The sequence below is a fragment of the Limulus polyphemus genome, unplaced genomic scaffold (assembly GCF_000517525.1).
Source record: "Limulus polyphemus unplaced genomic scaffold, Limulus_polyphemus-2.1.2 Scaffold2657, whole genome shotgun sequence".
In the NCBI taxonomy this organism is placed as follows: Eukaryota; Metazoa; Arthropoda; class Merostomata; order Xiphosura; family Limulidae; genus Limulus; species Limulus polyphemus.
Window position 1 is genome coordinate 41434 of NW_013668267.1, and position 20584 is coordinate 62017.

The 20584-nt window shown below is 31.9% G+C and overlaps 1 protein-coding gene across 4 annotated transcripts in view; it reads right to left on the minus strand.

Moving 5' to 3' along the window:
• The window catches only part of LOC106467551 (acetyl-CoA carboxylase), a 156452-nt gene that overhangs the window by 39168 nt on the left and 96700 nt on the right, over window positions 1–20584 (minus strand). For all 4 annotated transcript variants that reach the window (XM_022395748.1, XM_013927912.2, XM_022395750.1 and 1 more), the window contains 14 exons: window positions 18315–18439; window positions 15586–15699; window positions 13399–13602; window positions 11982–12100; window positions 10949–11083; window positions 6866–7085; window positions 5976–6032; window positions 5445–5486; window positions 4493–4630; window positions 3855–3932; window positions 3422–3514; window positions 2418–2486; window positions 1823–1914; window positions 164–431 (listed from right to left, as the gene is read on the minus strand). In XM_022395748.1, the coding sequence (XP_022251456.1) occupies window positions 164–431; window positions 1823–1914; window positions 2418–2486; window positions 3422–3514; window positions 3855–3932; window positions 4493–4630; window positions 5445–5486; window positions 5976–6032; window positions 6866–7085; window positions 10949–11083; window positions 11982–12100; window positions 13399–13602; window positions 15586–15699; window positions 18315–18439 (1754 nt within the window). The remainder of the gene's footprint in view (window positions 1–163; window positions 432–1822; window positions 1915–2417; window positions 2487–3421; window positions 3515–3854; window positions 3933–4492; window positions 4631–5444; window positions 5487–5975; window positions 6033–6865; window positions 7086–10948; window positions 11084–11981; window positions 12101–13398; window positions 13603–15585; window positions 15700–18314; window positions 18440–20584) is intronic.

The window sequence follows — 20584 nt, forward strand, 5'->3', positions numbered from 1 at the left end:
CATCACACTAGTCATGTGACTTCGCTGACACAACGATATGTTGTCCCACATACTTCATAGATATTAACTCTAAATTGTACTTACTTGCTTAAACATATAAGGAACATCATAAGCATATGTTGTCCCACATACTTCATAGATATTAACTCTAAATTATACTTACTTGCTTAAACATGTCAGGAACATCATAAACATATGTGGTTCCATTTGACTGTGCCTGAAACCTTTTCAGTTGAAGGTAATCTTTAGTCAGATATGGTGTGGAGATGGGCTGGTCATGCAGACGACCATGTTTGGGTCCCAAAGCCTCAAACTTAATTTGGCCAGTTTCAGCATCTGTTACTTCTTTATACAAATCAAGGTCAAGGTAATAGCCATTTTCATTGGCCACAAACAAACGGACCGGGATGCACTTTTCATTGTGAGATTCCCTAGAGAAAGAAACAAGACTAGCAGGAAACTGAAGTATTATTTGAATGAATTTTCTGAAAAATAAACTTCTATAACAAAGCAGGTTACAATTTTTTTAGTTTAATGCACCACCATTCACCATTTATCTATCATACAAGAAACAAACTTCCAATTTAGTACTAACTTCTATACTATTAAGCATATTTGTGGAAAGTGGAAGTATCCAAGATCATTTTCCATTACAAATACTAAATGAGAAAACAATTTTGCATGGATTTCTTTTTTTTTTCTATCTTTCTTAAATGCTCTTAACATTGTAGCAAAATTATTTGCCAAAAAAAAATGTATTTTTCAAAATAATAGATACGTGTATCTTCAATTATCAGTGTAAAGGAAGCTTAGAAAAGTGGTATAAATTGATATTACATTTCTCAGACACAACCTCATTATTAACTTATGGTATGCAAGAAATTATCTATTCAGTTTAATGGTATACAGGACTCTAAACAGTTATTTTTTAAACAATTAATCACTGTTTCCCTTACAATGACTCACATTGTACCAAATCATAAAAACTTATTATAATCTAAATTCATCAGTATATTACAGGAACAAAAAGAAAAGAAAAAAATCAGAGTTGAATATAATTATGGAAAGTAGATTTTTCAGAACAAAAATTAATTCTTATATACATATATTTATGTGTGTATAATTTATTTTACGTACAAAAATCCAGGGAATTTTTAAACTGTTTAATTAAAATTACAACCATCATAGCTAGCAGTTCACACATTTATAATATCAGTCTTGCCCACCTTAATTTTATTTTTGAAATGAAATTAATTTTAAACTAAAAATTGTTTTTAACTTAAAAGTAACTTGATATAATCTCTTTGACAAAAGCCCTTTATTCAGTCATTAACTCAATTTATTTGTCATAAGCATCATTTATTGCCCAAAATTCTAATTAATTACTTGGATTACTATTCACATGCATCTATACCCCACATAATATCCAATGACTATCACATACCACCACCATATAATATTTTCACAGGAATGACTTATGTTAAGGACACCTTATAACATAAAAATTATTAAATAGATTATTCTTCGTTATAAAAAGTAAAAAAGTCCATCTCAAAGGTACCCTGGTGGGGCTAACAGTAAGTTTACATATTTTTAACACTAAAACAGTGGGGTGTGGTTCGATTCCTCAAGATGGACAGATAGTCCATTGTGCAGCTCTGATCTAAAACAACAACAAAAATCATCTCAGAAAGTAAGTACAATTCATAAACTTTCAGAGAATTACACCATACATGAATGGCTGCTGATTCTCAAATTGTGCTTTTGGCTAAAAATCTGACAGAACAATTTATTATTACGATAAAAAGTGATAATTTCCTACCTTATAGTCATTTTCAGTTCAGCTTGCAACACTCGAAGTTTCAATAATCTAGGACCATATCTCATCACTATATCAGTCACATTTTCAACAATCTGTAAGGTATTTTTTATCACTTATTATTGCATACCTTTAAGAGTAATATTCATTATAGTATCAGATTTTCTTTTTTATTCAACAACACAAGATTTGGCTCTTCTAACAAGATGTATTTCCAGTTTTAAATGTTCAGCTTTAAATTACATTAGAAAACTTACTATCTGTGTAAGATGTTCATTTCTATAAGTATACAATATTTTAAGATGCGTTTGTAAGAACAATCATCTCATGGATTTAAATATGATGCATTATAGTGTATTTCAAAGCTCATTATATTCAAAATGCTTTTGAAAAATAAACTTAAAATATATGTTATGTTGAAGTTTAATCCAAATTTGAAGTTACTTGGTTACCATACGATCCCATATTTTTATGAATTATTACAATCAAAAGTCATTTACTAATCACTCCATATATTAAAGTGATGTTGATCCATAAGATATTTTTCATAGTTCACTGAAAATTATTTTAACTGTTAAATTTGACAAAAAGAACTTACTTTTAATGGATTCATTGTGACTTTTGGAATGAAATTGAGAAAAATGTGGTTACAGTCTGTTGATTTAGCCTGAAAAACAGAGAGATACTAAGGCTATGAGTAGAGAAGATAACTGGTTTAAAACTAAAACTAAATACAGATTAAATGCAAGTAAATTCTAGCAATATAAATTTGTTATATTTTTTTATTATTCTTGACAACAATTTTACAGCAATATTGAACATTAACACATTTATGTTGACAGTAAGAAATAATGGTCTTGAATTGCTTTCTAAACTGATACAAATATAGAAACTGATATGTTATGTAAAATGTTAAAAATATTGAAGAAAATAACATAAGTAACATAGATATTGATATGTTATTTAAAATGATAAAACATATTAAAGAAAGTAACACAAATAACATAGAAACTGATATGCTATTTAAAATGATAAAAATAATGTAAAAACTGACAATAATTAAACATACAGAAATAAAGTGGAAGTCAACAGCATTCAAACAGATAAAAACAATTCAAATGATAATTTCTATATTGTTAATAACAGCTTAGAAACTGATTGCCTTTCAACTTTTATAAATGGTATAGAAACAGGTAGATTTGGAATATAGTTCTAAAAATAAATGCTAATAACCACTATATTCAAATTAGCGTTAAGTGAGAACACATTACAGTTTTTCATTATCATGACAATGCTTAAATGCAAGATTTCAGTTTAACAGAACTAACAGACAGTTATAATCTGGTTTACTGAATCAGGATTAAATTAATTAAGTATATCAATCATAGCTTGAATTAAGATGGATCTAGTATAGGCCTTGATATATATATTTTCAACACCACTATCATGTATGTTACAAACATACCATTTCTTCAAACTCACGAGTTCTGTTTTATCTACAAACGAGTTATTCATATTTCAAAGTACAAACATCTTAAACAATCACTGCATTAATTTCAAATCATTTACAGATTCAGATTTTGTTATTTAACGTTTTCTTACATAAGGGTGGCTGATTACAGCAACTTCCAACTGGTCCAATGCCTCCAAAAGTAATCTTTCTCCCTCATTTCTAAGGTACTCATAAGATGCTTCCTAAATTCCAACAAATACATAAAATACATGTCTCAGCACTCATTTTTTTCATTGTTTTACAATTTACATTTTTTAAATCCATTTGTTATTCAAACACATATTTGGAACAAAAACTTGGAAAGTATAAACAGCTTTTATATTAAGCTCATACACCTTATTTAAACTTCAATTATAATGTGGTCGAGGCTTCCTGGCTCAGATAGGACTCCTGAGCCATCTCCGTATCCACAGATAGACCAAATGATGTCGTGGTCTCTTCGAACTTCGAAGGACGAACAACAACATAATATTGCAAAGTCATTTAGACAGAAATGGTTTAACATCAGTTAAAGATAGTTACCTTTGTAACTAGATCTGAATGTCGTATAATGGAGCGAACAAAAAATCGGTAGTCAGTTACCTCTTGTTCTTTTAATACCTACAAATATATAAAATAACACATCACAGCAAACTACAGAAAAATACAAAATCTTTATGATCTATTTTCTAAATTATTTATTTCCATATCTAATACAAGCTTTGCTAATTTCTAGCACTAATAAGGACTGTTTTGGATAAATCCATATCCAAAAGTATATATGAGTACTGTTATTTCCCATATTTATAAAGCAAATTACCAAAACATGTAGAATAAAATTTTAGAATATAACTGATAACTAACAAAGAATTTATGATACAAAAGTATAATGAAGTATAAACAAATATTATCATACTTTTATAGCTAAAAGCACAGCTTTATGAATTTCCTTTTTTTAAATTAAAAGCATACTTCATCACAAAATTCTTTTTTAACTTAAAATATAACTTCATGAAACAAAATAATAGTGAAATGCAGTTCTTTGTCACAGATCCCAATTTGAAAAAAAGTTTCTATTATTTCAAAAACATAAATATTTAAATTATGTTTTATCCTTTTTAAAATTTTGCACATTATATATTTAATTTTTGTTCCAATATCTAATTATTTTGCCCCTCTACCTTTGCTTTTCCAAGATATAAATGCATCTTTTGGTTGGTTGTAGGAATAACTTCAAGTTCATAGTTACGAAGACGATTGATCTCTAACTGAAAAGCCAAAGCTGGCTCAAGATGCCTGTAAATTTGATCTTCTCCAAACTAAAAAAATAAAAGTATATTAACATAGGCTAATATTAAAAAAGAATATTAACAAAAGTTCATATTATACAATGAACCAGACTGGAATTCAAATATATGACTTTCAGATAATTTGAGGAGTGGCCCTAAAACATATTGTTTAAATATTTATGCAAAAGAAACAGAATAAAAATAAATTTAAATATATAGTTTTAACCAAATGAAAGTTGAAGGAGCAGTTAAAACTAAAGAAAACAAAGATGCTAATGTGATGTGAAAAAAACAAAATAAAACGATTTAAAGACTTTGTTGTTACAAAGTTGCTCAAACGTTTTAATTTTGAGTTAAATATCTAAATTTACATAAATAACTAATAAGAAAGATGTAATCTTTCTAAAGGTCAAATAATTTTATAATTCCATGGGTTTTGATTTTTTCTATTTGCTTTTTTATCTTTTAAAAAGTGTTTGTTCAACATTACTAGATAAGCAAGGTGGAAATGTGTTTATTCCTGGACTTCTTATCAGACATTTACCATTTTTAAACTGTAGTAATTTTGAATAAGCAGTATTAACTAATTGTAAAGCAACAACGAAAAAATCAAACAGTATTTTAAATTTATCTATATCTACATTATAGAAATGTTTAAAGGAAGGCAAGTAGTGCAGGTCTAAAAATAATTCAAATCTTCAGGCTCAGTGATTTTAAACATAAATCGATTGGACTTAAGTACAAGCTGTAACAATGTTTCCCGACAAGAAATTTTAGGAAATAAAATACATTTAATTAAAATCTTCAAAACAAAATTATAAATAGGAAATCAAAAAATTCTTACCATATCTCTGTCACGATAAGTAAAGTACTTAGGAAAGTTGTGCTGAAAAATTAATCAATATTGAGTATAAACTAAAGAAAAAGCACAGCAAATTAATACAGGTGTAGTTTATCTTCAAATAGATCATCAGTAGTAATTACAAATTAGCTGCTATATTTCACTTGCAAGTTTGTCTATATTGTTTTTTGATCATGTTTTATAATATACTCAAAATATTTCATTTTCTCTTTGGTAATTAAAACACAAACTTACAAGTAAACTAAGTTTTTGTGAAAAGAAGTATTCTCTGAAAGAAACTAGAAAAATAACTAGGTTTAAAGATAAATGAAAAATTAGGAAAAAATTAGTATTTTTCTAAAAGAATCTAAAACAGTTTCTTACTCAAAATATACAACTTCAACATTCCTTTCAAGTTGTAAAAACCTTTTTAGAATTGTCATATAATACATATGATTCTCACAAAACTGGATGAATACAGAAAATATACAGGTATAAAAAAAACAATAAAAATTAAGAATTAGATTCCATTACCTTTTGAATAACCATGAAAGTCACTCTGCGTATGAAGTTTTCTTTTAGAATCTCCCTCTTAAAAATATGAGAATAAAACTTTTTAACATTACAAAAATATTTGCAAAAAATACATAAAAAACACTGAAGTGCTATCAACACGTCAGACTTTGCATAAAACTGAAATATGTACTGCATCCTGTAAACTTATCAGTTATTCTTGTAGTAAAATAATATTTAACATTACATTTACCAAATTGCACTAAATACAATTATTATGTCAAATTCTATAAATAATATATGAAAAAACAATTTTTTTCTTTACTTTATCTAACTACGATTATTCAATATGGAAAAAAATAAATAAAAACAAACTCAGTTGTATCAAGCTTATGCTGTTTGTATATAAAGGTAAAATATTTCTGAGAGTAATTTAAAAGAAAACAAGTTTTTACTGATTTCTTCAGTTGATTTTGACAGTTTTCTCACAATATCTGTTATTTCTACAGATACAAGAAGAATGTATAATAATGATTCCGTAAACACAGGAAAATTGTACTAGCACTGTTGTAATTAATATCTTTTGTTCTCATTTAAAGTAAACAAAAATTTGAAGTAGCATAAAATTAACATGTTAGGTTGATGTAAGTTCTCAAAAATAAGAATAAGAAATTATTTTAAAAGGTCTGATTTTTGTCTAATACACTGATCCCACAGTTTATTAAATAAAGCGAAGTGTGTATAATTGCATATTTCTAACAAATTTACAAAGCCATTATTAAAAAATTATGAGGTCAGTTTTTTATTAGTATCACAAGTTAAAACAGTTTCTTGATTAATAAGAAATTAATTTTGTTTGCTGGTTTAACATTAAAATTTTGTGCGAGTAAAGCTAATAGGTTAGTATTTACTTTTTCTCCACAAAAGTTCTGAAATCTCTCACTAAGATCTTCATCATCCTCTTCAACTGGCATAGTAACAGCAATAGTTAGTATATGTTTAGGCTGAACCAATGGAAGCTGGATATCACAAAATGATGTAGAGGATCGTCTTCTGGTATAATCAACCTCCCACAGATTTGGACTTGGTGGTGGGGATTCATAGAAAAGCTCCATCAACTCTTCAAAATTGCTATAATGTAATATAAAGGGAAGTTTATTAAATCATTACTAGTCAGTTATTGTACAGTCTAACTACAATTTTCTTTAATACAGTTGGTAATTAAAAACACATAAAGATTGTACAAAGTTTTTTTTTACTTTATTGAGACTAATATGTTATTACAATTTAGAATCCATGTTTGAGATATTACTACAATTTAGAACCCATGTTTTAACTATTACAACTTAGAACCAATGTTTCAAATACTACTGAAACTTAAAACCTATATTCAGCTATTACTACAAATTAGAACCCATGTTTTAGTTATTACTACAATATAGAACCACTGTTTTAGCTATTACTACAATTTAGAACGCATGTTTTAGCTGTTACTACATTTAGAAATGTTATTTACCAAAGATTTTTTTTATATTCGATGCTCAAAATTCTTAAGACAAGGGATAATTTTTTCTCTTAAAAATAGCTTTAATATGATTATTTCAGTCAATCAAGATTCATAAGGACCTTTAGTTTTCATGTAGCTCATGTCATTACTCCTCATAAAACATAGTTCATCATAATAATATGTAACTACTACAAGTATCTCAAAGTTAACATTTTCCTACACTGAAAATGTATTTCCAACAGGTACTTACCTCCGCTAACATAATAGTTTTTCTCGACTTGTGCTACCCCTTATATGCACAATTTTTACTTGCCACTAGCCTTGATGCTCCCACCTACCCTCACATAATTTCCCATGGCACAGCTGTGCTGTAGTGTGTAAATGAGCATGCAACAACCCTCCACCAACAAGAGTACAATACACACCTTCCTAGCACAGCTAATTTCCTAAATACTGTAGATCACTAACATCACTTCGATATTAGGCACAAAAGATGCATCAGAAGTGGAGAGGACAAGTGGGAAGTGTAAGCAGAAGAAATATCTGTTGTAAATAGATTTTCAATTTAGGAAAATGTTAATTCCTGATATGATACCTTACCTCCGCTCACATAATAGCTAGATTTTCATATTGAAATGGGGGAGGAACTGGTGCAAAAGTTATCAAGATAAGCACCTTTCGGAAGGGTATAGCATCAAACCCATGGGAGACAGCACCTCATCTGTACCAGGTATACTCTTTGCTTGTTGTAAAAGATATGTATCACTAAATTAGATAGAAACAGACATAAATCAAATCTGTAATTGGACGTGCCAGATGGTGTACAGTGGCTAGGGTGCCAAACTGTATTCGGTGGGTCAACTTCAGTCCAAAACCAGGTGGCATTGGGTATTTGTCTTCCAGTCATTGGTAAGAAAAAGTCTCTACCAACCACATGTGTGAGGATTTATGTTGGCTGGTCTTTTACCGATTCAACACCAGACTACCTGGAAACCAACACCCAGGAAGCAGTAGGATGGGGGAAAACCAGCCAGAGATGTGATCTGCATGTGGTGGATTCGTCCAGCACAAAACCAGACGGCATCAGGAATTTTTCTTTGTGACCACAGTAGGAGGAGAGTACTCACCAACAGAACATCACTGTTCTATTCTCAACTGAGTGGAATTAATCACACTTAGGATTAAGCCTCCATGGTCCACCATCCCAGCAGCTAGTGACTGGTATGTGGTAAGGACTCCCACACTCCACTGGGAGAGGGGGGGACAATGCAGTGAGGAGTTTGAAAGAACACAACACTGTAAGACTGTGCAATGGGTGACCATGAAAACCCTATTTTGAAAAGCAGGTCAGTCCCAGTTTATTCAACTAGGATCAGAGGGAGGGGCAGTGATCCCAACACTGCTTTACTCATGATAAGCAGTGTGTTGGTATGGTCTGGTGCAGGCTTTGTTTATGATGCAACTTCCAGCAGTCTCGTGGAACACACCATCTCCTCAATGAGCATTAAAGACCTGTACAGCCATATAATGCAGATTTACATTTAAGTATACCTAAACAAGCACCATTCACCACAGAGCAAGTTCCAGGAAAAGAGAAAAGGCCACTGGAATGGAAAGAAAACATAAGGAAAACTTACCCTTTCAGAGTCTAAATGAAGTATGGAAAATGGCAATGGGCAGTAAGTGACAGACAGATGAGGAGGAAATGGCCAAATAATGCAGATAGTGGGCTATAAAAGTGTGAGGCGTGGTCAACCTGATAGCCTGCACAATCTCTTCTAATGGGCAATGGAAATGGACAGCCAGGGAAAAGGTGACATGACGTATCTGGTGGGAGGAGACTTGGAAAATACAGTAAGAATCCTCAGATAATGATGCATACGCAAGACAAATAAGTTGGCAAATCTATCTGGTAAGGGTGATAAGAGAAAGTTCATGGGCAGAGGAAATATTCCATGGTATAAAAAAGATGGGAACAAGCTCCATGGAAGGAAGCAGTGCAGGTAACATAACAATGCAGAGCACTTATTGGACAAAAAAAATGATCAGGATTACAATGTAAGTACAAATGAGAGGTGGGGAGGGGAGAATAGGAGTGAAGGTGATGTCCCTTTCATATGCTGCTGATGTCTTCAGGATAAAACTACAATCCAGATTAAGGAGAAGACAGGTATGGTGATAAAGGATACAAGATACATCAATAGCAAAGATATTGGACCTATGATGACCAAAGAGTCAAGTAAAGAAATTGGAAAGGTGGGAAATACTAGGTAGGGAAGATGAGGAACCATGGTGCAAAGACCAACTCCAGAAAATGCACCACTTCCCCTGGTAAACATTTATAGAAGAATGGTGGACTGAGTGAGAAAGAAGAGATGCTATTCACCTAAAGATTCCAGATCGTCTTGCGATGGAATGGACAAAATCCACACGAAGATAGAATGAGGTGATGATGACAAAATGAAATATGGGGGAATGAGGTTGATATAGAAGGGATTGGGAAAGTGAAAGAGGTATGGGAGGGGACAAATGAAGGAGGTTCAGGATCAGAAACCATGGATAAGCAGGGTAGAATGGGGTAATTAGAAGAACTCATCATGGAGTGGCCTTGATAAGGGAGAGAACATGAGAAAGAAGATGGATAGGAGGATAAGCATAAAAGTAAAGATTGGTCCAATTTTGACTGAAGTCATCCAAAGCCAAAGGATGTGAAACTCGAGACCAGAAGAGAGGCAGTTTGTGTAGTGTGGATGATGAAGAGATGGAGATATGAAGGTAAGCATCCAAGACATTGACCAATGATAGTTTCCCATTCATGACTGAAACTTCCTCTGTAGAAATAGTAAACCCAAAAGCTACAGAAATTGTAAGTGGCAGTGGATCACTAGTGGCTGGAACCATAACAGAAGGCACTGTAGTAACATTAAAATCTGAGTTTACGTGGAAATTAAAAATAAAAATAAACCACAAATATCAAGTAACCAGCATATTAAATGACAATCTAAAAGTCGTCAAACATATTAGAATTAACTGAAAGTGCAGGCAAAAATTGAGCATGACTGCACACTAGAATGTCAAATTGAGAAGTGATGTTAGTACTCTACAGTATAGAGGGGATCAGCTGTGTTAGGAGGGTGCGTTGCACTCCTTTTGGTGGAGGGTTGTTGCATGCTACAGTGCAGCTTTACCATGAGAAATCATATGAGGGTAGGTGGGAGCATCAAAGTTAGTGGTGAGTGAAACCTTCAGATATATAGGGCAGCACAAATCAAGGAAAGCTGTTATGTGAAGGGAGGTAAGGTATTATATTGGAATATCAAGTTTTCATCAATAGAAGGTCTGAAACGTTTTTTTTTTAATGATAAACATGTTTCTAACTACAACTAAAATAATGAAAAAACAATGATACTCAATTATAAGCAGCATAAAAACTTAAAGTATTTTTTAAGATTTTAATTATATGATGACACTTAAAAATATTATATACCTTGCAAAATGTTCAAATGAAGTGAAAGCTGAGATAACACCCATTCTCTGACATGTCTCTAACATGAAGAATGAATCAAGTTCTACTACGCTACCACTGTCTGGACTTGATACCAAAGATTTAGATTGAGCCATTCTGAAAAAATATATAAAAAATTGATGTCTGTAATTTTGTTTTATCACAATAAATACTATTAATCCATTGGTGATTACTTGTTGAATCTTCTGCTTTACAGTATCATATGATGAATACAAAAAACAAGCAGTTTTCAATCATTTCATGCAATATTACATAAAAAGCTCCTTTTAGAAATATGTTGATAATTTAGGATTACAAAAATATATACAAATTATAAATTTACATTACACATTATATTACTCAATAATTGCTCATAAATACAATTTAAAAAAAATACAGTTTGTACTATCTCTGTAATATATTTTCATACACCATTAAAGAGTAAATATCTTATCACATTCATCTCCATCTAGCTGGCTAGTCTTTTTTTATGCCCATTTAACACTTTATTCATATTTGTGTAGACTTGATGCAGCAAAACTTATAACTCTTGAAACATGAACCAACGAACACGTGCAGAAACTATTCATAGCTTTTGGTTTTATATTACTACTGAAGAAATATGGAGAAAAAAAATGAGACAAAAGCAAAGTCTGCTCCTGGTTTTATAGATATTTGAATGTTTTCCAGGCCATTTAAAAATTTGGAAAAGTTTTTCTAATCTAAAGTATTTTGATTTAATATGAATTCAAAATGCTCTTAATTTTGAATGAGAATGGTTGAAAATTATCTTCTGGTAGTCAAAAGTTATTAAGACAACAGTTCCTAAGACAGTGTTAATAACACATGACAAAATTATCATAGTAATAAATGTGTGGTTGTTAACAGCCAAAATAATAAAAATGGTAACCATGGAATCAGAAGAATGCTAATAAGGTTGTTACAGTAACCCTCACAATACTTATAATCCAGGTCATAAACATGGAAGTTGTTTGCTATTCGTTTTTATCAGCACCTGTTTGGATGTGATGAAGGGAGGAGATACTGGAATTGAGCTGCACAAAGTCCTGATGGTAGCTGAAGATGTTGGATGGATGAAAGTTCGTAAGCAGTGTAGCTTCGCCTCACATAGACCTAAGATTAACAAGCAACTTACTGCTGAGATTGATATTACCTGACAGATAATATTATGGATATCAGTCAAATTAAAAGATATTTATAAGATCTATATATATCCAAGATGTATCAACACACTGTGCAGCAATAACAAATAAAAAAGCCTCATACAACTTATTAATGACCTGTTCAAATCCATACTTGCCATCATTTAAAAGTGAAAAAAATTAGGTAGTCATGCACTTGTTTTTGAAAAACATCTGAATATGCAATTTTCCAACATATGGGACAAACATATACACCTGGTGACACTTTTGAAGTATGGTATAGTGATATAAGGAGCATCCAAGACATTTATAAGTAATTTGTGAAAACGTTGAAAAAAAGTTTTTAATTTATTCCTAAAATTAAGTATTCTCAAAGATCAAAGTGGTGGAAAACAGTTTCAAGATCAGTAGTTTACCAACTATTGCAATAGTTAGTAAGTATGCATTTTATTCACAGTTATATTTCTAATCTTAAGTCTTATAAAGCTTCTGTAATCTTATCAATATTTAATGTTGTGTATACAATTCTGATTACAAAATTAACAAATACTTATACAACTCATTTAGTTTTGCAAATACCATGCTACTGTTACAAGCAGTGCCAAAATCTAACAGTCCAAATTTCAATTCTGAAGGTTTTCCTTTTTTTTAAGTCTGTTTCTTGTTACAGGTAGGAAGACCTCCATCAATTATTTTGCAATTAGAGCTATTTAAAGTCTATCAAAGTTTTCTTAAACTCTGGTAATTTATTCTTTTTTTCATTTGTTGAAGTGTAGAATGAAGTATTTTGGACATAATTGATTTCACCAAACAACCACTGACTACAAGTTTACCAATCAATGATGAGGTTGCTCTTGAAAAAGTTGAGTTAGAAGTTGTTTAACTAGATCAAACTCCAGTGATTAACAACTGTCAGTTAATTCATCAATAATCATATATTATATACAAATGTAATTCAATAGTTATTTTAATTACTTTTTTTAATGCACACTTTATGAAACTAAACAATTCACTCTTATTATTTTATATTCATTTTTCTGGTTTACATGGCTGTGTTCACGGGAACTATTTATCTTTGAAAAATAAAACTTTCTGTAAGGATGATTATGTCATCCTATTTTCTGACATTGCAATTGTATAAGTTCTTAAAAGTAAATTCTAACATTCAGATGGCTGATAGAACTATGTGAGTATTCTCATTTTGCTTTTTTATGTAAACTATTATATGGCTTTTATCTCGAGTACAGAGATTCTGAGGCATGTGCCTACCTCTAAAGCTGCTCTGCGAACAATGATATAGTTGTGAAAGAAGAAGTCTTGAAGGACGTCAAGAATGGATGTTTCTGACATTATAAGCTTCTGTAGGTTTTCAGGATGCGAATCATGACCATAGGTGTTGACTGCCGAGAGGAAAATTGATTCCATTTGGTTATGACGAAGTTCGTAAGCTGGATTATGAGCTGCTATAAGAACCTGATTAAAAGAATGTATGTAAATACATACAAATATCAAATAACATTTAATCAACTGTTTAATAATGCTTTCTGAAATGCATGAAAAACATCTAGGTTGATATCAGAAATAAGTAAAGTAACACAATTCAGTTTGTACATTTTATTCAAATAAATGCATGTTAACAGTTTGCATAGAATGTCATTGAACAAGACATTCATAAACATGAATGTTAATTTAAATATTAGAAAACATACAAGTAAGACTTTTTTTTTACTAATGTTTGTACAATCCTTGCTGAGAAAGTTTGTTTGTTTGTTTGTTTTGAATTTCGCGCAAAGCTACACAAGGGCTATCTGCGCTAGCCGTCCCTAATTTAGCAGTGTAAGACTAGAGGGAAGGCAGCTAGTCATCACCACCCACCGCCAACTCTTGGGCTACTCTTTTACCACCGAATAGTGGGATTGACCGTCACATTATAACGCCCCCACGGCTGAAAGGGCGAGCATGTTTAGCGGGACGGGGATTCGAACCCGCGACCCTCAGATTGCGAGTCGAGCGCCCTAACCACTTGGCCATGCCGGGCCGTGCTGAGAAAGTTATTTTTCAAACTCACATCTATAAAGTTGAAATACATATGTGACACCTGAGGTTACAATCTGTCATTAGTCTCTTTTACACGTGTAACTGCACATTATGTATGTGTTATAATGTACAAAGCCCAAGTTCTAATTTAAATCTTTAACAAATGACTCAATTCATCCGTAAACAAGTGAAATGCTTATAGTTTTAAAAGAGTTGCACTAATGATATATATATATATATATATTTCTTAAAATCTACAAAAGAAGGTAACTTTCAAAACATATCCCTCACAATCTTACAAATAAAAATCCACATTACAGAATGAACTGTTTGGTTCCTTTACACAAGTGTGCTAATTGTTAGAAAACAATACAGATACTTTAAATAGATTGAACACCCTATGGATAAACAGCTGTTGAACTATGTAATTCCAAAAGAGTGAACTTGGGTTAATACATCTTGATCACAGCTGTCAAATGTGAATGAGGTTTATTAAAGGATAACCTACATCTCAACAAGTAATTTTGGCTGAATATCAATATGTATCCCACCAAGTATAACTTAAATGTACATTGAAATTATATATTTTCTTAACTCTCAAAAAAACTGAATAAATAATTAACCTGACACTTAATATGTCCTAAACCATAACTTACAGTGTTCTAACAAATAAGTTAATGTTTGAATCTCAAAAGAAAAGCCATATTTCTTTTCTCAAAGCTGACTAAAAATTTTCCATATTAAAGTACTTTTCTAAACTAAAAAAAAATATATTCAACATCTAAAAAATAATTAAAACAGACTATTGGAAAATAAGTTACAAGTACCTTCAGCTTAATACTTATACTTAGATAAATCCAACAAAAGACTCTTATTTCTCAAGTCTTAGTATGATTGGTTACATGTATATGATAAAACACCAATCACTACGTAGTGTGCAATTAGTCTTCATTGTAAAAACAAGCTTTGTTACTAATATTTCAAATCTGAGTCTCTAGTTTCGTAGACATAAAAATTATAGAACTAAACTGGTGATCTGCAAAATGAAAGAGAGCCTGTTCTATAACACATACATTAATTAATTATGTATAGAGGTTATACATACATGTTACAAGTGTTTTTCTTGTGGCATTGCAACAACTCACATTTTAAAATATTTAACTACAACTTCATATCTTACTGATTCAGTATGGTTTGCTTATAATGAATCCACTGTAATATATATAAACTTATTACTGATGACCTGCTTTAAACAGTGATTCTATACTAGAACTAAACTGCACATTTGGAGTAAAAATGCAAAAGAAGTTCCAGAAAAACATCTATTGAGATTGATGTTAAAATCTTTGTGATCAAAAAAGGCAAATGTTTCACTATATCTGTACTTTCAATGTATTATAAGACAGCAATTTGTTTTACCTGTCTGGCTCGCAAGGCAACCCGAGCATTTTCGTCCTTGTTTAAGTGAGTGAGCTCTTGTAATATGTCAGACAGCTCATCAGTTATACCAGGTTCGTGAGTACAAATGTGATCCTGTAGTTGAAAAAACAATAACACTTTCACAAGAAATAACAATGTAACACATATACATACTTAGATGTCACATATATTTTAGTTACAATGCATTTCTGATTACCAAACAAGATATGGTACTCTGTTATACAAATAACTAGCTTCTGATTTTTCAACTGTGATGCTAGTGTCATAATAATGTTCAGATATGAGCTGTGATACAAACTTTATTCATGATAATCAGAGTATGAATATAAAATTTTAAAATTAAATAATCTTTTCTAAATATGTTTATTAAAAATAACAAAAACAAAACAAAATGAGTTTTCATCAAATACATCAAGTAATTACAGATTCTTACATTACATGTAAAACATGGTATTCAATTTGAATCACACAACTTGTAAATATTTACATTCAATCACATTACATGTAAAAATATGATATTCAATTTGAATCACACAACTTGTAAATATTTACATTCAATCACATTACATGTAAAATATGATATTCAATTTGAATCACACAACTTGTAAATATTTACATTCAATCACATTACATGTAAAATATGATATTCAATTTGAATCACACAACTTGATATTCAATTTGTAAATATTTACATTCAATCACATTACATCATATAAAATATGGTATTCAACTGCAATTCATTTAAGGCATGACATCCAATCACATAACATATAAGGTACAACATCCAATTGCAATGCATGTAAAGTATGACATACAATCACATAAAATGCAAATATAAGTTCATTTGATTCACGTGTCATGTAAATTGATCGGAATAACATTTGACATGCAACATATAATAGTTAATCATATGGTATATAGAGTATGATATTCAGTAACATAGAATTCAAAGTCCATTTGATTTACATGGCATGTAAAGTATAATAAACAATCACATGTGTGTCTTACATAAGAGATAATAACATTATGTCAATATAAGAAGGAAATATAATGTTAAGTGTGTATATTACATACATACAGAGGGTTGAATACATTATATTAAAACAATTTTGGAGCACCATCACATTTGGACAAGCTCTATTATATGACTGTGCATCTTGAAAATAGCCATACAGTGTAGTTTACACTGTAAAAGGCTCAGTTGTAAAGTTGTCATGTTCAAAGTACACCACTCCTCTTTGCTTTCTGACTATATTGCATACAGTTGCCTGAGCCACAATGATAGCTCTTGCCACTAACCTTTGAGTTCATGGATTCTCACCTGTTATAAGATGCCCCAATTTTCTTACCATGTCTGGGGTATGACTTATTACAGGTCTCTTGCTGGATGGTTCTGGTTCCCAAAGTTAATTCATATTCCTTTGTTTTCCAATGCCATTAAGTACAAGAGATATCATTGTCTTGGAAATTCTAAATATCCAATTTCAAAACATCCTTATCATCTGAATCAATTAATATTTTGTGTCAGAAAAGGCTGTTATATACCCCTTTCCAAAAACAATATTTGGTGGCATCACCTAGCTACAAAATGCCAAACAATGTCAAATGTAGTTTTGATACTTGCTATTCCACCACACTTTACATCAACTGTAGTTATCCACGTAACTTGCTTATTCAAATCCATTTTAATATAATGTACTAAACTCTGTAAATGTACATATAAAAACACAAACACAAAGATAACAAGTTTACTATATATCTCCATCAAAAGCATATGAGCAAATATTCAGTACTATATGACTATGATGAATGAATTCAAGAAGCAAAACTAAATTTAAATGGAAAAATATGGGCCACCAGGAAAGACATAAAACAAAATAATGAAAAACATATATTACATCAAAGGTGTACAGGTGATTACTCAGCACTGCACGGCTCGGATGAGATAATTATGTAAAACTACAACATTTATGCTACAGATATATGTATCAACAAAGACATGATCATACCAGCAAAACTGTAACAAAGCAATGTAAGATAATACCATTTATACAGAAGTATAAATGATATCATTTTAAAGTGATAATGTTTAGAGTCATAGCACTGAAAAATATTGGGGATATTCTCTCTAGCAGACATAATCAAAACAACAGATGCAAAACTAGAAAGCAAGCTACAGATTCAATAAGGGGTTAGAATCTGGATGCTAGAACCCACAAAATCTCAGATTCCACTGTCATTCACTATCTATAGCTGTTTGTGGGTATGATATCAGGATCAGAAATTATTTTTGGGGTAGGATTTCCCCCAAGAATGTTCATGGATAGAGATACCTCTTTATCTACATTAGAGGTCTTTTAAGGGGAAAGAGATCTTTCAGGATAGATATGCCCACAAGCAGTTATGAACAATGAGTGGCAGTGGGATCTGAGACAACATGGGTTCCAGCACTCAGATTCTAACTTATTATTGAATCTGTAGCTTGCTTTGTAGTTTTGCAACTCTTGTTTTGATGTGTTTTGGTGTGCTAAGGTAGCAAACATTTTTATTTTAAAATGATACCATTTATACTTCTGTATAAATAGTATAATTTTAGATTGTTTTGTTACAGTTTTACTGGAATGATCATGTATATGTTGGTGTGTGTACATCTATAATACTGCAATACTACACAAGTTGAAATGTAAAAAAGTAAAGATGAAACTTACAATCAGCTTAATAATTAGTGCATTTTTCTTATCAACATGTAAGTGGGAGAAAATTTTATTGACAGCAGTTTCCATATCATCCTTGTGTTTGTCTCGTAACAGAGACACACACTTGTCATAATGACCTAATGAAAACAAAAGTTGAGAAAATAATGTTAGTTATAATTTTATTAAGGAGAAAAATTAAAAACAGATATAAAATTACAAAAGTCAATCCTCTTGACCATTAGCTATTTGTTTGATCTGGATTTGATGAGTTGCTTAATATGGTGTTTTTGTATTTTGTGGTTATGTTTTCTTTCATACATAAATCAAATTTCTATCATTTTGAAATGTTGATCTTGACCTTTGACTTTTTAACTTTAATTCCCCAGCCCCAAAGCAAGCACTCTGTGAAATAAGATTAAAATCTGACATTTAGAACTCTTACATTATTGTTCAAAATGTAGATGTCTACAGACAAAAGAACAATGTTATCATTTTCTTACACTGGATAATAAGTATTTATCTCCTCTCACCCAAAGCTATCTCAATCCTAGACTGCTCTCTAAGCAATGTAACATTTTTTTGCTAACAGCACACCAGTCTTTTATACCCCATCAGTTTTGTGCCATTTCAGAACATGTGCTGATCATGTGAATACCCTTCACCAATCATACTGTGCCATCTATACTAGTGTAGCTAGCTCCCTCTACTACTATAGAACAATCCTCACTTTCCAGAATTGGCAGATACAAACCAGAAAAACTGGCACATCAGTGGGGAGGAAGGGTAGGAAGTGGGTGAGATGATGTAAGTACCTATTGGAAATATATTTTCAGTGTTAGCATACTTGTGGGGTGTAGCACTACTTCTAGAACAGATATGCTATACGCCTGGGAATTAACACAGGAACAATAAGAGGGCAGAACTGAATCAGCAGGCACCAATACATTCAGGAAAGATATGTACAGCACTGCATTGACAAACATTGAAAGTCTAATGTGGAAGCAACAACTGGCCTGTATAAGTATGTGCCAAGGGTAGTGCCTTGGGTTACATAAGAATATGTCAAGTGCAATCCATCCGAGCAAAACATCCAGTGGAAACGCCTTGCATATGATATTGAAATCAACAAGTGCAGTCCTCCTGGGCATAAAGCCTCCAAAGGAAGCACCTTGGATATATAGGATTAAGAAATAATAATATGTCAACTTACCCCAGTCAAAGGTGAATAGACATGTGTAGAATTGCCACAGGAGGAAGACAATATCCACCCGAGGAAGGCACAGCTAGGTCATGCAGACAATGTGCGACAAGTGTATTGAAAGTTGTCCATATACCAGCTTGAATGATCTCTTCCAAAGGACAGCAGATTCAATCATCAAAAGACATATTTAGATGACGAATTTGATACAAAGAAATATTATGTAGATAACAATCTTCCATAGACAAGTCAGAATGAGTTGACAAACTCAACCAGTGAACATAATAGGTAATAGATCATGGGAAACAGTAATTCCATAGCAAAAGGAGGCAGTATGAGCCACATAACATCGAAAGGAATGAATTGGACAAAGTACATGATTCAGATCCAAATGGGAGTACATGTGTGAAATGGAACGTAAGGAAATAGGAGAAAAGGCTAAACAACCTTCCCATGCAGCCAATGTCTTGGGAAGGAAGGCCTGATCTGGATAGAGGATAACATACAAGAAATGGTAAAGGATGTGGGAAACATTAATGGCATAAGTATTAGAATGACGATGACTGCATGCCAGGAGGAGGAGGAAATAGGTCTAAAGGGAAAGATGGTACAAGGAGCATGTTGAAGTGGGTTCAAAGGGAAAACCGGGCAGGGCATGAAGGACCACATTGAGATCCCAATCTGGCTGAACAAAGGGTCATGGCAGATGGACCAGATGAAAGAATGGAAAAGGAGGGAAATAACAGGGGAGGAGAAGGTTTTCTGGAAATGGGAGAAATGGAAGGTGTTTGATAGAGGCAGCCTTATAACTAGCAACAGCTGACCTAGACAAACCCTGATCAAACAGGGACAGATGAGGAACAGCAGGACAGGATGGATGGAAGCCACAATGAATGGACCAAAGTCTGAAAGAAGACCAATGCCTCTGGTACACAAACAAGGAGGAAGGTTGATTGGTACAGGCAAGGCAAGATGCTACATGAGGGGTGAGTCCCTGAGCTGAGACGATGGACTGGATAAAAGCCACACATGAAGGTGGAGTTTGGTAAAGTTGTGATGAAATATGTTCAATCACAGTTGTCAG